The sequence below is a fragment of the Malaclemys terrapin genome, chromosome 19 (assembly GCF_027887155.1).
Source record: "Malaclemys terrapin pileata isolate rMalTer1 chromosome 19, rMalTer1.hap1, whole genome shotgun sequence".
NCBI lineage: Eukaryota > Metazoa > Chordata > Testudines > Emydidae > Malaclemys > Malaclemys terrapin.
In genome coordinates, this window is record NC_071523.1 from 15,490,974 (window position 1) to 15,509,619 (window position 18,646).

General features: G+C 48.0%; 1 protein-coding gene across 3 annotated transcripts in view; it reads left to right on the plus strand.

The window, feature by feature from the left end:
• The first annotated feature begins 971 nt into the window (after positions 1-971).
• PUSL1 (pseudouridine synthase like 1) overlaps positions 972-18,646 on the plus strand; it is a 67,712-nt gene continuing 50,037 nt past the window's right edge. For 2 of the 3 annotated variants that reach the window (XM_054009411.1, XM_054009413.1), the window contains exons 1-2: positions 972-1,262; positions 5,147-5,204. In XM_054009411.1, the coding sequence (XP_053865386.1) occupies positions 1,204-1,262; positions 5,147-5,204 (117 nt within the window). In that variant the 5' untranslated portion in view covers positions 972-1,203. The remainder of the gene's footprint in view (positions 1,263-5,146; positions 5,205-18,646) is intronic. The other variant, XM_054009412.1, reaches the window with a different exon arrangement.

The window sequence follows — 18,646 nt, forward strand, 5'->3', positions numbered from 1 at the left end:
TTTTCAGAGTAGCAGCCGTGTTAGTCTGTATCTGCAAAAAGAACAGGAGTACTTGTGGCACCTTAGAGACTAACAAATTTATTAGAGCATAAGCTTTCGTGGGCTACTGCATCTGAAGAAGTGGGCTGTAGCCCACGAAAGCTTATGCTCTAATAAATTTGTTAGTCTCTAAGGTGCCACAAGTACTGTTCTTTATCCACTTTTGAACATTCTGCCCAGAATTTATTTTTCACTGTTTGTGCTGTTTGCTTATTGTGTTTTTCAAGTTATTCTTAGGTGGTGGTGGGGCCATGTTGATACAGACTAGTCAGTTTCCCCTTGGGTTACTTCAGTGTCTAGTCAATTCCATTTTCAAGTCCCCCCTGCAGCTGTCTGGCGTGCAAACCGCGGGGAAACATTTTGGTTAAAAACAAAAACCAAACCCACAACTGTTTCCCCCAAGGGAGCATTTTTCAAGGCTCAAAAGCTACAGGATGGAGCAGACGAGACCCTTTAAAGGTTAAACCTCGCTAGACCTTTAAAAATTTTTTTTTCTTTTGTAAATCACAAAGCCATTACACGTTTTATACCAAAGGCAAAACTTTTCCTCACTCCCTAGAGCTGATTGCAACTAAGTATCGGCTCCTCCTCTTGCTCTGTGGGTGGCTAAGGCTTGCCAAAGTTGCAAGCAGCCGCGACACCAACCTCTTTAGGCCCCTGAAAGCTTTCTATCTCCTGAACATGTGCACCGATGTGGCGCCCCTGGTCGCTGCCTGCAAAATGCATGGATGAAAATCCACCCTGGAAGGGGCGCGTGGTTTGGCGAGACAGCCAGGGGCGAGCTGCCCCGCGCCCTGGGAGGGGAAGCAAGACGGGAAACCTAGGCGAGGGGAGAAAATTCATTGCTGGGTGGCCCCGGGAGAGAAGGCAGCTGTAGGAGCTGCCCTGCAAGGGGCCTATGGGAAGGCTGGTTGCCGAAACTTGAAATCGGATCCCCCAGCAGCTCTACGCTGGGTCGGGCATGGGTCCTGGGCGGAGAGGGGGTTTGCTCTGACCTCGCAGGTTTCCGTGCAAAGCGGGGCGGGGGGGAGAGTTATATTCAAGCAGAGACAATGAGGAGCAGGTCCGGGTTGCTAAAATCCAGAGGGGGAAGATGTAACAGTATCTTCTGCGCGAGCCTGACCTGAAAGCCGAGCTTTTAAAGGAGAGCCTTTGCAAACAGAGATGAGTTCTCCCACAACTCGGTACTTGTTTTTTTTTCAGTACTTTGGGACTAAATATAGGTAGGTGCCGTAGTGGTGGTTATCCTCCCGTACTGTGGTGTTGGTAAAACAAGCCCGAGATCTATCCATTCATAGGGTGGGGGTGTAGGGTGACCAGATGTCCTAATAGTAGGGGATTTGTTTTATATAGGCAACTATAACCCCTGGGAGATAGACCTATCTCATAGAACTGGACGGGACCCTGAAAGGTCATCGAGTCCAGCCCCCTGCCTTCACTAGTGGGACCAAGTTCTGATTTTACCCCAGATCCCTCAATGGCCCCCCTCAAGGATTGAACTCACAACTCTGGGTTTAGCAGGCCAATGCGCAAACCACTGAGCTATCCCTCCCACAATTTGTGTCCTATTTTTTCACACTTTCTATCTGGTCACCATAAAGGGGTGGGAGGCACAGAAATTACACACCAGTCTTGAAGGTAAATAACTCATTGTCTTTTTGGTAACTATTAATCACATTATTGAATGCATAGGGAAGGGGAGGAGAGCAGGAATACATCTACTGGGGATTAGAAATTGGAACTAGGACAAATCGTTAGGGGTGGGGGAGATTTTGTCCTGGTTCTCTCCTCCCTCAAAACTCTACCTGGAGTGATGGGGGACTGAACGATGACACAGGTCCCTTGGAGGATAGAAAAAAGAGCCAGATTCTGATCTCAAACTGATGTAAATGCAGAGTAATTCCATTTGAATTGATGAAGGTATTTCAGGCTGAGGCCCTGATCCAGCGAGCAGTCCCATGGGGGCTGATCTCTGCACCCTGAAGAACAGTTTGTAGATTGCATCTGAATAAGTGGGGGGTTTTACCCACGAAAGCTTATGCCCAAATAAATCTGTTAGTTTTTAAGGTGCCAGCAGACTCCTTGTTGTTTTTGTGGGTACAGGCTAACACGGCTACCCCTCTGAAGTTTGTAGATTGGGACTTATAGCAGAGTAACTTGGCTTCAGAGTTTTTGCGGGTGTAGCTTCGTTGCATAGGAGTGTGAAAATAAGAGCTGTCCAGCAAAAGCTCCAGTGTAGGTGCAGTTATGGCTAATTTTTGTTTGGGGAACTGGTATATACTATAAACAAACTCTGTTGCCAGTATTGGCTACAGACAAATCCTTTCTAGTGTAGACAAGGCCTCAATGTCTATAACTTTCAGCCTGTCGTGTCTACTTTGTCTCTAATGTGAGAATCAAAATCACTCACATGCAGGTCGCGACTGTTGGAATGAGTAGAGTTATTTCTTGCAGTGCTCGGTTTTCGCAGTGTTGCACAAGGTCCCTGCCTCGAGAAGTTTCTGATCTGAAGCTCCAGTCCCGCAAATGCACATGTTTGCGCGGGTGACATTACAGTCAGTCGCACTGCTCGCTCGCCATAGCGTCAGCGGGGTTGGGACGTTATCCTGAAAGCCTTTACCTTGTGCAAATCGTCCCCAGGACTTCAGTGGGGTTGTCATTATCGTTAATGTTGACTGATGTGCAATTGCTCCAGCTATATGCTGGGGGCCTTCCAGACACTTAGAAAGGGTGGCCTGTGACCCTGGCTCATGAAGGTCAGAGCAGGAGAACGGTTTCAGTGGTAGCCGTGTTAGTCTGTATCAGCAAAAAGAATGAGGAGTCCTTGTGGCACCTTAGAGACTAACACATTTATTTGGGCATAAGCTTCCGTGGGTTCTAGCCCACGAGAGCGTATGCCCAAATAAATGTGTTAGTCTCTAAGGTGCCACAAGGACTCCTCATTCTTTTTAGAGCAGGAGAAGGATCTCAAGGAACTTTTATGAGGGCAATTTAGGAGAAACGTAAGTAGTAGGAGGGAAAAGTAGCAGAGAATGGAGTTATGTAGCAGCTTAAAGGTGAGGACAGGTAGCTTGAACTTGATATGGAAGGCTAGAGGGAAAATCGGGGATGTACTTTGGAGAAGGGAGTGATGTGATCAGAACATTGGGGGAGGAAGGAAGGTGACTTTTGGCAGTATTTTGCGTGGACGGGATGGGGGAGCAAGGGAGAAAAGCAGGAAGACCAAAGAGGAGGAAATCTCAGTAGCTAAGGAGAGATCCTTGGTGTGGCAGTTCCGATGTAGGTGGGAGGATGGAGGCCTGGCTAGGGAACGAGGAGAAAAGGATGGATTGTGTTTTCTGCAGTCACAAACCTTTTTGCAAAGTAAAATAAATAAAGAAAAGTGTTTAAAAATGCCAAGTGCTGTATGTGACCGTTTCCCTTCATCCTTGAATGATGCAGAAAGAACCAAGGCAGATAAACTTGTCTTTAGATGCAGTAAAAGGGCCATTTAATTTTTGCAGGGAGAGTTTGAATGTTGGATATGCCACGTAATCCATTTTGACAGCTGAGATTGCATTATTTTGCTTTTCTTTTTTTTCCACTCGAGTGAGTCTCTTTAACTCTCGGCGAGACATTCTATTAGGCAGACAATGCAAGCAGAATAGAGAAGGAATAACTGAAATAAGATATGCAAATGTCATCTGTTGTTGAAACCATAGTCATAGATTTGTGCCTGCATCTGCTGCTTAAATATTATTCTTTGCCTATAATCAGATTAGGCCATTATTATTAATGGGACAATTACTAGAGCTGGAAAGCCGCAAACTCCATGCTATGTGAATTGTTAAGAAGTCTTTGTAAAACTTTGATTCCTATTTGTGTGGCCTCAATACAGTACAACACTTACCAGCCCTTGAAGTTAATGGGACATAAGCATGTGCTTAAGGTGATGCATGTGCTTAATTGCTTTGCTAAATGAGAGCCTGTCTAAATTAGCAGCGTGTAGTGGTAGGAAAACGTGTATATATAATTTTACTTCAATGTACAGTATTGGTGCCTGATCCAAAGTCCATGGCAATCTATCTACATTACTTGTCAGGACCCCATAGCTGTAGTATAAGTGTCATGGAGCACTTGACAGTATTGAATGCATTTGTCCTCTCAACATCTCCGTGAGGTAGGGAAATATTTTTATACCCAGTTTACAGAGGGAAAAGTGAGGCACAGAGAGGCCAAAGGTCAACATTTTTAAGGGTATTTAGGTGCCTAAAGATGCAGGTAGGTACCTAATGGGATTTTCAAAAGCGTCTTTAGGCATCTAAATCTCTCCCTCGGGGTATGTCTGTGCAGCCCGCGGCCGCCAGCCCCCGAGCCTGGGTCGACAGACTCAGGCTTTTGCTACTACGCTAAAAATGGCCAGGGGAGGCAGTGCTGTGGCTCGGGCTGGAGCTCAGGTTATGAAGCCCCCCCCTGCTTCAGACCTCGAGCTCCAGCTGCAATGTCCACACAGCAGTTTGTAGCACAAATAGTGCAAGCCCCAGTCTGTCGACCCCGGCTCGGTGCCATGGACTGTGTAGGCGTACCCTTAACGACGCCCAAGGTCACGCAGGAAGTCTGTGGCGGAGGACGGACTTGATCCCGAGTCCTAGCCCAGTGCTTTAACCATTGAACCATCCTTCCTCTTGTATTGGGTTTTGGGGCAGGCCCATGCAGCGGAGGGGTGAGCCATGCCAGTGAATGCTATCAGCTCCTCGAATTCCCCCGAATCTTGAAATGGTTAATAACAAGGAGAGCCTCGTCCTCCCTGATCCGAACAAGCAAACCCCATTCTTTGCAGGGGGACAGCACCCTTTATTCCTGGCTTCCCCCCCTGCAGCCTGCCAGCCGACTCGTACTGCTTTCTGCTCGCACACACAGAAGTGGACGGTAGCATTTAATCCTTAGATCAGTTGTATGTAAAGAATTCCCTGGATCTCAATCACCATCAGTCACTTGACAAAAAAGCTGACGATGCTTATTTTGCTGTCGCCCAGGTGCCCAGCCTATGTGTAATGTTTGGCCATTGGCTGAAGGTTGGAATTCAATGACAATTGCTAATAACTGTTGTCCTTCGTTTGCTCTGCAGTGGTGTCATGGAGACATTGGCTGATCAGTCTGTGCTCGGTGTCCAGAATTACTTGGAGGTAGGTACTTGGGGTGGCACTGACACAAACCGAAAAGCTAAGGTTGCATTGTGGAACCACAGATATTATAAGGGGGAACATTTGTTCTTGTACTGACCACTTATAATAATAATAATAATACCTAGCTCCTCGTACAGCACTTTTAGTCTGTAGATCTCAAAGCTCTTTACAAAAGAGTTCAATATTATTACCCCCATTTTAAAGATGGGGAAACTGAAGCACAGGGGATGAAGTGGCTTGCACAAGGTTACCCAGCAGTTCAGTGGCATTGTTGTTAAGGATTTGATCCAGGACAAGTTTTTCATGCCTTTTCTTTGTTTTTTGAGGGGATGTGGGGGCCAGTCCTGCAAGCTGCTCTGCATGGGCAGGCACTTGTCTAAATGCAGAGTTGTGCTGGTTTACCTTGAGATTTGATTTTAAACCGGTTTGGTTAAACTGGTGTTCATGTAGCGCCGGATTAGCTAAACTAGTTTAACTAAATGGGTGAAAGTTTGTGTGTAGACAAAACCTGGCTTACTATAGGACCCTGTGGTAGTCATCCAGCTTTTTCTGTGCCTAGTTTTCCCCACCTATAAAAGAGGTATTAAAATACTTTCCTCCCAAGGGCATGAGAGTTTTACTGGAAGGATGTTTGTAAAACCTCCTCAGATCCTTGTATGGATGCAAAGCATTGTTATTTCCAAAGCCTGCAAATGCATTTGTTAAACTGGTGTCACATTCCAAAGCCATGTATTTAATAGCTGTTTGTTATTAACAAAAACTCAGTTATTCCTATGGTATATTAAAATTAATGATTTGTGCTTAATTTTAATGTAAACACTCATAAGAATGGTGTACTTAGCCTGTTGTCCCAGAGATGCAATCATGAATGACTGGTTTAATCTTAATGTATGTTCCTCATGGTCATTATTGTCTCAAAGGGGGCAGCACTTTCACTCAGCCATTACTTTTCTGTAATCTCTGTTGGGAACTGTACCGAGGGAACATCTGGTTCCTAGATCACTTGTCTAATGTGCAGGAATTTTGTCTGATGTAGAGGAATTCTGCTAATCATGCTTATGTTGTTTAAGTGCATTCCTCTCCAGAGGGTCGTATGACTGTCCTATCTAAGCAAAGCCATCAGAAATGTTTAATTAGCGCTGGAATCTTACCCTCTGTTCTCTCACTAATCAACAGGCAGTGACAATCTCTCAGTTTCTACACAAGCAAAACCAAATAGCTTCAAATTAGAGAGACTTGATACTGAGTTGGAGTCTTCCTGGTAGAGCAATTAAAAGCGATCCTGTGTGTCTGCCTGTGTACTTACATAGCTCCCCTCACTGTACCTCGCAAATGTTAATTAATTTATCCCCACAAAACACCTGTGCCGAAGTGTTGTTTTCCCCATTTTACAGATGGGAAGCTCAGGCCAAGAGAAATTAAGGAACAAATCCTCAAAGGTATTTAAGTACCTAATCTTCATGGATTTCAATGGGAGTTAGGTTCCTAAACACCTGATAATCTGGGTTTCTGAGACCTGCCCATGGTCACACAAGGAGTCTGTTGCAGAGCGTAGGACTGAATTTAGGGTCCCTGAGTCTCAATACAGGGCCTTAACAATAAGACATTCTTCTTCTCTGCCTGGCCAAACTTAAACCAAAAGCTGGCTTGTAAGAAGAACTTTTCATGAAACCTAAGACCAGTAGAAATGGTTCTGAAAATTCCAGTGGAAACGGTTTTTGTTTTTTAAGCTAAACATCCCCCTGCAGAACTGCAATCCAAACATTGCAGCATTGTGTTAGTGTGGGACACCCAGAGGTGAAACTGACTAGTAACTGTAAACAAAAGTGAGACAAGGCAGGAGAGGTAATATCTCTTTCTGGTACAACTTCTATGGGTGAAAGAGAGAAGCTTACGTAGAGTTCTTTGCTCTGTAAATCTCTCGCATCAACAGATGTTAGTCCAATAAAAGATTTACCTCACGCACCTGGTCTCTTTAATATCCTGGGATCAGCACAGCTCCAGCAACGCTGCATGTAAACAAGAGTGAAATTGGCTAGTTCATTTTCATTGTCAAGATGACAAGAAATGCAAAAACTGAAGAAGGAAATTTGCCATTAAAAGTTCTCTCTGGTTTTAATGCTCTCGGATATAACTATGAACACATATAAAGAAACCTTGTGGGGTTTTTAAATGATTTCTAACCTGAAAGTATCCCTTTAATACACTGGATATGGGTTTGATCCTACAAACACTGTGAGTAGCGTCTGAGTTGTTCCATTAACTTCCAGGAGACTTCCCACGGTGGTCAGGACTTCTCTCTGTATCAATTGTTAACAGGATTGGGCCCTAACTGTGCAGTAGCAGTGAAAAAAGACCTGTTCCTATGTCAGCCAGTAGAAAGTGGGGCACTAGTACAGGTTACAGAATTAATGCTCTGCACATCTAGGCATTTTTGTAATGTAATGCTAAGTTAATTACAATTCTGTATTGAGTGGCACATCTCTGAACACTGCCAGTGATTCCCCTGTCCCCACGAGTGGCTGTAATTAAAAGGAGACTCTGCTGTCTTAATTTACTTCTTGCAGTCGGGGTAAGTTATAAGCTAAAGTGAAACACACGCCTGTTTGTGTGAGAGATGAGATTTGAGCTGTCAGAGAGGTTACAATCCAGGCCCCTTGTGCTGCAGCTGACTGCGTTTGCTATCCAGAATGAGACACTCACACCACTGTTTCTAGTCACTTCTGAAGCAACAGAAATGATGTATGGTTCTCATAAGCTTTACTTCTGGAACGATTATCCTCTGGCATGTTTCTGGGCTGGGTTTAGGCTTGCCAGCAGCAGAGATTAAACCATATGTTTTATTCTAGCCAATCTAGGTTCTATATGATGGCTTCCCTCCCCATAGTATCTGAGCGTAGTATTCTTAGAGCAGCATGTTTTCTTATCACCTCTGGGTTTTAAGGACAGGGTGCATGTCTCTGGCATAGTCTTAGCACTTGCTCTGCTTTTCCTCTTTGGAGGCGTGTGTATGTTTGGGAGGGGTGTGCCGGAGGGAGCTGTGTGCAGTTCAATAGATGGTGTGAACTCTTAGCACTGAATCAGTGCCCCAACATGGTGTCAGGTGGTGATACACTTTTGGAGGTGCTGTCCTTTTAAGATGAAATAGTAAACGTCTATGGTCACTGAAAAGAATGACTTGAGGCCGTTAGAGATCACTCTTCACGTTTTGCACGGGTAGAATTGTAGACCTTGATGTCCTGGTTAAGTTTGAGCTAGGTTAAGTAATGCCTACCTAAAAAAAAACATTACTCTTGCCGCTTCAGCTAACAAGCAGTATTCTTTGCTTTCTGGACGAACTGTTGTATTGTCTTTCTGTGTGCTCTTAAACAGCTGCCATTTTTCAGAGCTGTCAGAGACACCTGCATGTCAGTGATGGGTCAGATTACTCCTGGGGGAATGATGCGCCATTACGCATGCGCAGAATTTATGTTCCCCGCAGATTTCTTTGTATCCCCTCCCCCCCAAAAATGACTTTCTGATAGGAAAGCAAAGGGAAGCCACAAGAGTGGTCATGCGACCCTCCCCAGCAGTACGTTTCGGGTGCCCACGGCAGCCGGCAGAGAGGTAAATCGCTGGAGGGCAGGGGGCGGGACTGGGGAAGACCCGGCTGGTGGCTCCTACCCTGCGCCGGGCTCAGCTGCTAGTCCCGGCTGGGCTGGGGAGGACAGGACTACCTCTTCCCTTGAACGGTATACAGGGCTGGGTCAGACCCACACCCAGATTTTTCCCCCAGCTGACGGAAGCTCTGCAAACTCCTCCGGCCCCCCACTTCCTGCACCCATCGCTCCTCAGCTGCATGGGGAGGGATCTCTGTACAGGGAGCTTCTCCCCGAACCGCCGTGCATCCAAATCCCCTCATACCCAGACCCTCCCGTTGAGCCTCACACCTGCTGTACCCAGAACTCCATTGAGGAGCCCCACTCCCCCTGCACTTGGACCACCCCAATGAGCCACCTGGATCCTCACCCCACCGAGCCCCAACCAGCTGCACCTGGATCGCCACCCCACTCCTCCAGCATCTGGACCTCCCCACACCCAGACACCCAGGCCTTCTGGCTGGCTGCCCCAGAGAGTCATGGATGTGTAGGACTGAGCCAGCTCTGGGAACGTGACTGCGCGATGCCTGGTGTGATGCCATCACTCGCGGTCACTCTGACTGACTGGTGCAATGGTCCGTAGAAGACTCTGCGTCTGTGTATTTGCCATGCTTGTTTTTGATGGCCTGTGTTGGCATTCATTCGGCACTCACCGCTGTGGTAGCTGGGGGCTGTCTATAATTCTGGTGGTGGGAGTTAGCGCCGTCCGACGGCTGGGGCACTGGTCTGGGAATTGGGGGACTCGGGTTTTATGCTCCGCTTTGCCACCCACTTGCTGCATGACCTTAAGCAAGTCACCTAATCTTAGTGCCTTGGGTTACCCATTTGCAAACTGAGGATAATAATTCTCACATCCGTTGGCCGAGAGCTCTGAGATCTATGGAGGGAAAGTGCTGCCTAGGGGCTAAGAATCATAACTCTAATTGGAGATCTCTGCAACATTTATTCATATTGCTCATTGATTTATAAAGCACCCACCCATCTCCAGAGATGTATCTGGAATGCTGCATGAATGTTACACAGAGCTGGAAAGACAGAGAGTCCAAAAGGCCGTGTATCCCATTTACCCTGTCCTCTGCGTAGCATAGCACTGCTTTCCCTCCCTGCCCCATGCTTGGGGCATTGGATGAGCTCAGCAGTTGTTTTGCAACATTTGAGTGAGCAACTTTTTGTTTTAACAAGCGAATGGGTAGAATGGGCAATTTTTTTTTTTTTTTTTTAAAAAGGGAGGGGTGGGGAGAAAAAGTTAGATCAACATATTTGGTATTGTCATTTCATGGCATCGGCATTTTGATCTCCTCAGCTGCACGCTGGCCAATTCATGGATATGCTCGTTCCTTTCATGTGGTTGGATTGATGTCGGGCACTGCTGAGTCGGGTTGCATTTATGAGAACCACATGGGATGTCTTAAAGGAACATTAATGGAAAACTTCTGGAGTCTGTAGGAATTTGTCCCCTTTGCTCCACCTTCTTGCAACCTTGAACTCCGAAGGACATGGTGTTCTTCAAGCGATTGCACGTGTCCGTTCCACTGTCGGTGTTGGTGCATTCCAGTGCATGGTTATCGGAGAGTTTTTACCCTTAGCAGCGCCGGTCAGGGTGGCCCGAGCGCCCTTTTCTGTCTTGTGCACATGGTGCAGGCATAAAGGGCTGAGCCACCCCAGGTCTCCTTCAGTTCCTTCTGCCCGTGATGGTTGTTGGAGCTCCCTGTCCTTGCTTCTGCAAGTCTTTTCTCAATACCTGTATCTAGTGCCCGGGTATTATTAGTGTCCTTTAGTAGCTAGTTAGTTTGTTAGGGTAAAAACTTGTTTTGTGTGGCTCTGGCACCCAGCTTGAGGACTGGTACTGGAGAAGTGCTGTGCTCTCTGGGTTTCAATGCCTGCCACTCTTGTAGTAGTGACCCTCACCCCAGCTGCCTTAAGTGCTTGAAAGGCAGAGCAACCAGGTTAAAATATTTGCTGATGGAATCAGCACTTCGGCCTCCATCCGAGCCTTCTGCCTCGCTCTGGGTACCGAGCACCCTTGGCGTCTGTCAGCACTGCACCTTCGGTGCTACTGGGAGGAAGAGGCAGATCAGCATCACTGGTACCAATAAAGAGGCATCATCAAAAGACTCGAGGAGGATGAGCTCTTCCAGAGACTCGGGAGGGTGTTCAGAGAGGAGGCAGTCCCCAGAGCACACTGCTAAGCAAGGGAGTTGCTGCGGATCTGTTGAGACTGGCTCCTGAAGCACCTTCATCAGCATCTCCTCGCGCCGCAGAGCGTCTACCCGGGGCTGTCTCCTCCTGAGTCGTTGAGAGAGTTGTTGAACCTTCCGGAGCCACCGTCACCAGCACTTCAAGAAACTCGCCTGACACCGGTGCTCAAGATACCTCCTCTAGCACCTTCACCTCCGCTCTGAGCAGCTCCACCGGATGTGGCTGTTAGAGTACCAGTGAGGCCGATACTGTCTAGGGCAGGGATCGGCAACCTTTGGCCCGTGGCCTGTCAGGGAAAGCTGCTGGCGGGCCAGGACAGTCTGTTTACCTGCAGCGTCTGCAGGTTCAGCTGATCGCAGCTCCCACTGGGTGCGGTTCGCCGTTCCAGGCCAATGGGAGCTGTAATCGGCCGAACCTCTGGACGCTGCAGGTAAACAAACCACCCCGGCCCGCCAGCGGCTTTCTCTGATGGGCCACGTGCCAAAGGTTGCCGATCCCTGGTCTAGGGGAAAGCCACACATCAAATCTTTGGCTGCCTTTTCTTCAGAGTTTGAGCCTCCTTCTCTGGCACTGATGGGTACAGTGCTGCCGAGGTCTCGAGAAGAAGCTTCGTGCTCATTGGACTCTGAAGTGGGTTCCTGTGTACCCAACCTAGCCAGTCCCATCAGGAGGGATATGCCACCTGCCCGCCCTGGATTCCACCCCAGCGCCAGCAGGAAGCTTACAGGCGGGACCTTTGGGCTAGGCATAGCTGGGTCCAGGGTTGTACCTGTGGCCCTTTGGGAACCTTGGGGTCCCCCTCCAAGTCAAGAGCATCCCTGCAGCCATTTCAGCCGGCTCCATGTGCTGGGCACCAGGAGAATGGTCACCACAAGCACCGTAGTGTTGGTACCAAGCAGAGTTGGGTTCCCTTTCATGAGCAGCTGCAAGAGGAGAAGGAACTGGACCAGCCCCTGGTGTCGTTAGCATCCTCTTCCTCATCTCCAGATGAGGCAATTGTGGCGCAACCTGGTTCTCCACCTCGGGGTGATTCTCAGACTCCTCTGGAGTTGTTGCGGAGGATGGTTATAGCTCTTGATAGCCACCTGGAGGAGGCTGGGAAAAAATCTCACAAGCTGGTGGACATTCTAACATCTGCGGCTCCAGCTAGACTAGCCCCATTCATTGGGAGAGCTATCGTAGAGCCCTACAGTTTGCACGTATGTGGTCTAGGTTGCCAAACTGTGCCTTAGACTCCTTCGGGGCTGGATGGTGGTGAAGTGCTCTCCTAGAGAGCACCACATAGGCATGTTTGTTTAAACATGTTTACGACTGCCCTCTCCTGGATGGAATCAGAACTGCTCAACTGTGCGCCATAGATCCTATACTGCTAACCAAGATTCTCCTTATCTCAAGTAGCTGGGGACTGGTCCTTTGGAGCAGGAGGTTTTGAGTCTATCCCCGCTGTCACCATGAAGTTCACAAGTGGTCACGGCATGCACCATAGTGACAATCCTGTAGCCACAGATTTGTTCGTGTTCAGAGACTACCTGCATGAAGCAGAGAGATGGATCAGTTTTGCGGATTAAGCATACAGAGATAGAGGATGATTTAATATGTTTAGCTTTTTCCCCCCCAGAAGATTAAAACTTTCTTTCTTGGTGAATATTTATTTAGTCTGCGCCCCTTAAAAACTCGTATCATTTCTAGGGACGGGAGCAAACCTAGAACCCAGATCTAAGCATCCCCCCCCCCGGACTTTTCTAGAGTTTGGATCTAGATCTGAACACTGTGGCTTGGCCATTTCTCTTGTTATTTCTTTATTAATATTGACAAGATATATAGGATCCGATCCTGCAGCCCTTACACACAGGTAACCCCACTGTAAGTGCAGTTTAGAGGGACAACCTTCAGCATCGAAGCTTTTAACCCCCTTACTCAAATGAGTAGCTGTTACTCATGCAAGTGAGCACCTGGACTTCAGTGGGATTACTTGCATAAGGAAGCACTGTTAGGATTTGCAGAATCAAGCCCGTTTAGTGCTACAGCTAGTAAACTGCACCCAGTTTGATCTCCTCTAAAATGCAACAAACACAAATCCAATTTATACACCCCCAAGAAAACAGAACCCCCAGCCCTGAGCTGGTGTATGTTGCTTCTTCGTTGTATTTTTCTTCCTGAATTTATGTGCAGTGTGGTGCTTGCTGTTTGGTTTGAATCGTCTCCCGAGTGTGCTGATGAATGCTGCCCAGAACAAATCTTCCTGCACAAAGCTCTGCTTTGGCCAGCAGCTTTGTGCTATATCCAGATACTATTTCCCATGCAAGGGGGAGCGGGGATCAGAGCAGCCAAGGGCCGCGTGAGGCTGTTTCAGAACAAACTCCAAAGAAAAGAAGGTAGACACAGGAATGAGTCATCTGTTGTCCCTGTTTGAGTTGGATTGCTCCTCCAGCGATGTGGGCGACTGGCTTTTAGACCTAGTGAATGTCTCTACTGTACTCTCCTTGCTGCCGCAAGAACTTGCATCCATCACACTAAGTACCGGGCCAGATCCTCGGCTGGTGTGAATCGGTGTAGCACTGTCTAAGTCCATGAGGCTGTGCTGATATATACCAGAAGAGGATCAGGCCCACTAATTTTAAAATGTACCCTCATGCCTCAGTAGACGGCTGTGAGCCAGCGCAGCACGTGGGGTCTCTGCACATCTGGTGCCTTCTTGATGGAATTCTCTTCCACATGCAGTTTGCCCTAGTGCTTCTGTTTTGACCTTTAAAACCCATTTGAAAGCATCCATTTCCCTTCTCTCTAATACGGCACAGTCAGAGAGGAAGCGTTGTCCAGTGGTTAGAGCGCACAGCAAGATTCAGGGAGCTCAGATTTTCTCAGGGTGCTGCCATTCATTATCTGTCTGGCTTTGGGCAGGTCACTTCACCGTCAGTGTGTTCCCCGGGGGGGTGAATGCTATTCTCCGATCTCACAGGGATGTCATTAGTTTGCAACGCGCTGAAGGGACCTCCAGGGAGGTGCGAAGTGTTGTTTTTGCAGGGCTTACCCAGGGCTGGCTCCAGGGTTTTCACCACCCCAAGCAGAAGCAAAAAAAAAAAAAAAAGAAGCCGCGATTGCGATCAGTTCTGCCGCGCCTAGGGTGACCAGATGTCTCGATTTTATAGGGACAGTCCTGATATTTGGGGCTTTTTCTTATATAGGCTCCTATTAACCCCCACCCCCGTCCCGATTTTTCACGCTTGCTATCTGGTCACCCTAACCGCGCCCGCTTCAATCTTTGGCGGCAATTCGGCAGCTGGTCCTTCGCTCCGAGAGTGAGGGACCCGCCGCGGAATTGCCCCTGAAGAGCCCGACGTGCCGCCCCTCTCCTTTGGCCGCCCCAAGCACCTGCTTGCTGGGCTGGTGCCTGGAGCCGGCCCTGGGCTTACCCCAGTGTAACTGAGGGGAAACGTCACTGGAATCAGGAGAGCTGCACCGTTGTCGCCGATAGAATTTGGCCCTGCAGCCAGAGTTTCTGCTGTCTCTGTGGGTCCAATACATCAAGCATCGCAGTTAGGCAGGTATCGTGGCTGGGTGACTTCTGATGTCCGGGATAGAGCTGAGAGACCTCATGTAACAAGCTTACCAGGGAGTTTTTCTAACTGCTTCCCCAGCTCAGTGGTTCTCAGACTTATTGGACTGGGCCTCCCTTCTTTGGGTCTGTAGTCAGTCAGCCCCTCCCATCCCCAAGTACGTAGACTGCCACCCTACCCTGAAGGCTTCAGAGCACGAGCCCCAGCCCAAGACCCAACTTCAGAGCCGTGTCCTGCTAGCCCGTCTCTGAAGCCGGGCTGGGAGCGCTTGCTTCCATGGGCTGTGTAGAGCCACCCTCAATGTCTGTTTTAACCTTTAAAGGGCAATTGGACTGGGTCAGAGAGCTGAAAACCAACTCTTTCTATAGGCTGCAGCACTACAGGTGATGTCTCTCTGGTTCCTCTTCTGCGTTCAAGAGTTCAAACAGGAGCCGAGATTTCCCTGGCTCTGCAGGACTCTGTCCCTCTTCTCTGGATACCGCTGGACCTACCGGGGATTCCTGTTATTCCCTGTCTCTTCAGGATACTTTAAGGGCCCAGCTCCCACTGAAGTCAGTCCCATTGATTTGAATGGGAGTTGGATTGGGAAATTGGAGAATTTTTCTTGCGTTTCCAAGGCACAAGATTGCATTGAATGGTGCAAGGTTCATTGTTGTTTAAAAAAAAAAAAAAGGATTTACAGGTAGGGTTCCAGAGCTTCCCCCTTCTCCCCCACACTAGAACTTTATTCCCTCCCTCTGCAAATCTCTCAGCTCAGCCTTGGCTTGTGGCCCTTGTGCCAGAGCTTCTAAGTTGGGACCGAACCCAGTTTCCGTGGAAGTAGATGGGATCCTTGCGGTTCGCAGGTGTGTGGACTGAGGGGAGGATGGGCCCCAGAAGAATAATAGCAATATGGGACGTGGATCCATATCATTCTGGCACTTGAGTGGACGTTTTCATGCGGTTCTAAATGTGGAAACGCTTAGCGAATGGCCTGTGAGAAGAACAGCCCAGCTAACTGCAAGTGGTTCTTTTCATGCATCACAGCGTAGGCAGGAATTCAGGGTAAAGTGAAACCCTTGGATGTGTATCCCAGCTCAAGGAATACTGTTGGCTGGAGAGACTGCACACCAGAAAGCAAAGTCCAATAGAAAGATGACTGGATCTAGGTAAATGAGGCACCTCCGGCATGTGTTGAGCCATCAAATGAAATGAACATCTGCTAAAGTGAGGACACTTGGAAGCAATGTGGGCTAAGAACCAGCACCTGGGGACTTCTAAGGCGTGAACCTCCTCTCGTTTGCACTGGAGTGACCAGGAGTAAGTCCATTCAAGTCAGCAGAGTTACACTGGTGTGAAAACAGCACAAGTGAGAGGAGACCCCACAATCCTAGACTCTAGTCCCAGCTGTACCAGCCACTTGCTGGGTGACCTTGGGCAAGTCGCTTAATCCTTCTGCCTCAGTTTCCTCATTTGCATCTCTGAGATAATACCCAGGGGAGGTATTTGGGAGGCTTAATTAATATCAGTAATGCCGGGGTGAGTTCCTCCGATGAAAAGCACTGTGCAGGTCCAAAGTGATTTTATTTTGTCATCAGGCTTTTCCCTGAAATTACTGAAGAGTAAATAATGCATCTTTTCATAATTCAGTACGAGTGATATTAGCAGATTAGCGTTGTGGGAATCAGGGGGAAACAAACCACCAGCTGCATATAGGCTCAAAGGACATCTGGATGGTCCAATTATGGGACACTCTCATAAGTGAAGGGGTCATTTGTGAGTTGCTTGCAACGGGGGTCAGCAGTTCAGCAATGCTCCGCATTGGGGAGATTAATTAGGACGTGCTTCCACTGAGCTATTAAAAAGGAATCTGGTGCAGGAGTCACTTGTAATATCTCTTAAAGACCACGTGGCCGCTGGGCTGGAGGGAAAATAGCTTTTAATAGCTCCGGTTTTGTTGTTGGTTATTCCTTGAATGTTCAGCACATAGATCCTTCAGTTTCCTCTCCAGAGAGTTCTGCAGGGGAAGGACGCCTGCTGGATGGAGGCAGCTGTGAAAATAGCTTTTCTTTGTCCCCATCGTCCAGTTGTGGCTCTCTGTGGGTTCATTGTTCCCCATGTGCCAGTCAGTCAGTCAGTCCTGCTTGGATCGATCCTACGGTCCACGCTTCTTTTCCAGTCTATTCTCCAAAAAGAGAGACTTTCTCCCAGGCAGAGGGGTGAGATCCAAACCTCAGCGCATGGCTCTCACTGCAGTACCTTCCAGTGCTGTTCAGACACAGGCTTGAAAGGGGCTGGAGAAGGGATGGGGTGGGTGTGGGGATCCCGCTGAGTCCTGAGCCCAAACAGACACAAATCCATACCAAGCCAAGCAGGGGGTTTCCCAGGCTCTAGCCCTGTTTCCCAAGCATGGATCTGCTGCGCTTCTCCTATGCCTGACAAAATCTGCTAAACCCAAACACGTCTTCCTGCAAGTTTGCTCTATAAATGCAACCTCAGCTTTACCATAAGTCGCTGAGCCACATGTCAAGGTCTGCTAAAGAAAACTGTTTAATTTCTGTCTGCTCCTCTCTGCTAAAGGGTAATAAATAAAGATTTTTCAATGTTAATTGTAACCACATGTGAGCTCCAAGAAAAGAACTAGGAAGAGGAAAAGGCTCGGGTGGGGTGTGTTCTGGTTCCCAGGCCTTCCCCCTGCAGTTCAGTTACATTGTTGCGCTCCTCCCCATCCTTTATAATGGTACGTTTCTAAGAGTCCAGAATCCTCTCTGCTAAAATAGCAGGAGTCTGGAAGGTATTTCCGAGTGAGCGGTTAAAACTTTATTGACTCTCGGTACCAAATTGAAATCTAATAAAGATCACTGCTTGCCCTCCTTGGGGAGGGGGGGCGGGGAGTGAGAGCCAATGCTAGCCATTAATCTGGGTTTCTCCTTTATTTCTTTTTCAGCCCATCTTTCTGATCTCTCTCCGTCCTAACCACTCTGGCTAACTGCCTTAGTCTCTCCCTAGGGGCCAGTGAACATGAGGCTGAAAGGGGTGCTTGCACAATGAGATCGTGAACGTGCTTTGAAAACTTGAGTGTAGACGGGGCAAGTTATGTTTTAAAATGTGTAAAGTCAGTCCTGGTGAACCCTAGGCCCCTACCCACTCACGTGTTAAAATAAAACCTGCCCTGTCTTCTCTAGGGTTTTTAAGAAAACGTAATTCGTCCTAGCTCGTGCACGCAGACATGCCTAATTAGCTGCATTAGAGGACACCACATTAATCGGGGTTTTTCTTTACTTTCCCAGTAGGGGGGCAGTAAAGATATCGCACCTGTTTGTTTTTTCCAGCCCTTTGTTATGGGGCAAAGGAGGAAGGGGGTGGGGGAACAGCTGTTGGGGAGGAGAGTGGTGGGGAATGGGAACTGAAATCCCTTTTAAAAGGTGTTTAATTCACTGTGGAAGCTGTGCTGTGGTGCAGAATCTTGCAGATATTAAAGTACTTCCGCTACCCTTGGTTTAAAAATGGTGATTTTTAGTATTATTGGGTGTAATTTTTAACTGTCCCGTCCCGTCGTCCCCCCTTTCCTCCCCCCCCCATCTCACTTCACAGCTGCGGTGTGATTCAAGGGTGGTATGGTGGCACTAGTAAAATACAGTCCCCTCGCTCTATAAATAATATATTGCCCATAGTCATTTTAATTTTAGTCTTGCTGTGACTAACGTCCCAGTCGTGTTAGCAGGACATCGCATCAATGCTAAGATGACTCTCACTAGGAAAGAGAGGCAGTATTTTTAAACAGGAGCAGCCCAATTCTGTGTCATAGTAACATACGTGACCAATGAATAGAAGGATGTGACTTGAGTCCATATGGTTTATCCCGTCACTCATATCCCTGCGTGTATGTCCTTGCATCAGCTCCAACGCTACATGTGCGTATTAATGGGGAAGTGCCTTGATCCTTGGGCGATATCATCTATTCCTGAGACTAATGAAATGCATGAGCTCGGTGCTGTGTTACTGTTAGTCTGATCTGCTGGCCCCTCCTCTGATCTTAATAATTGATGGAAGCCTATTGCTCCCTTTA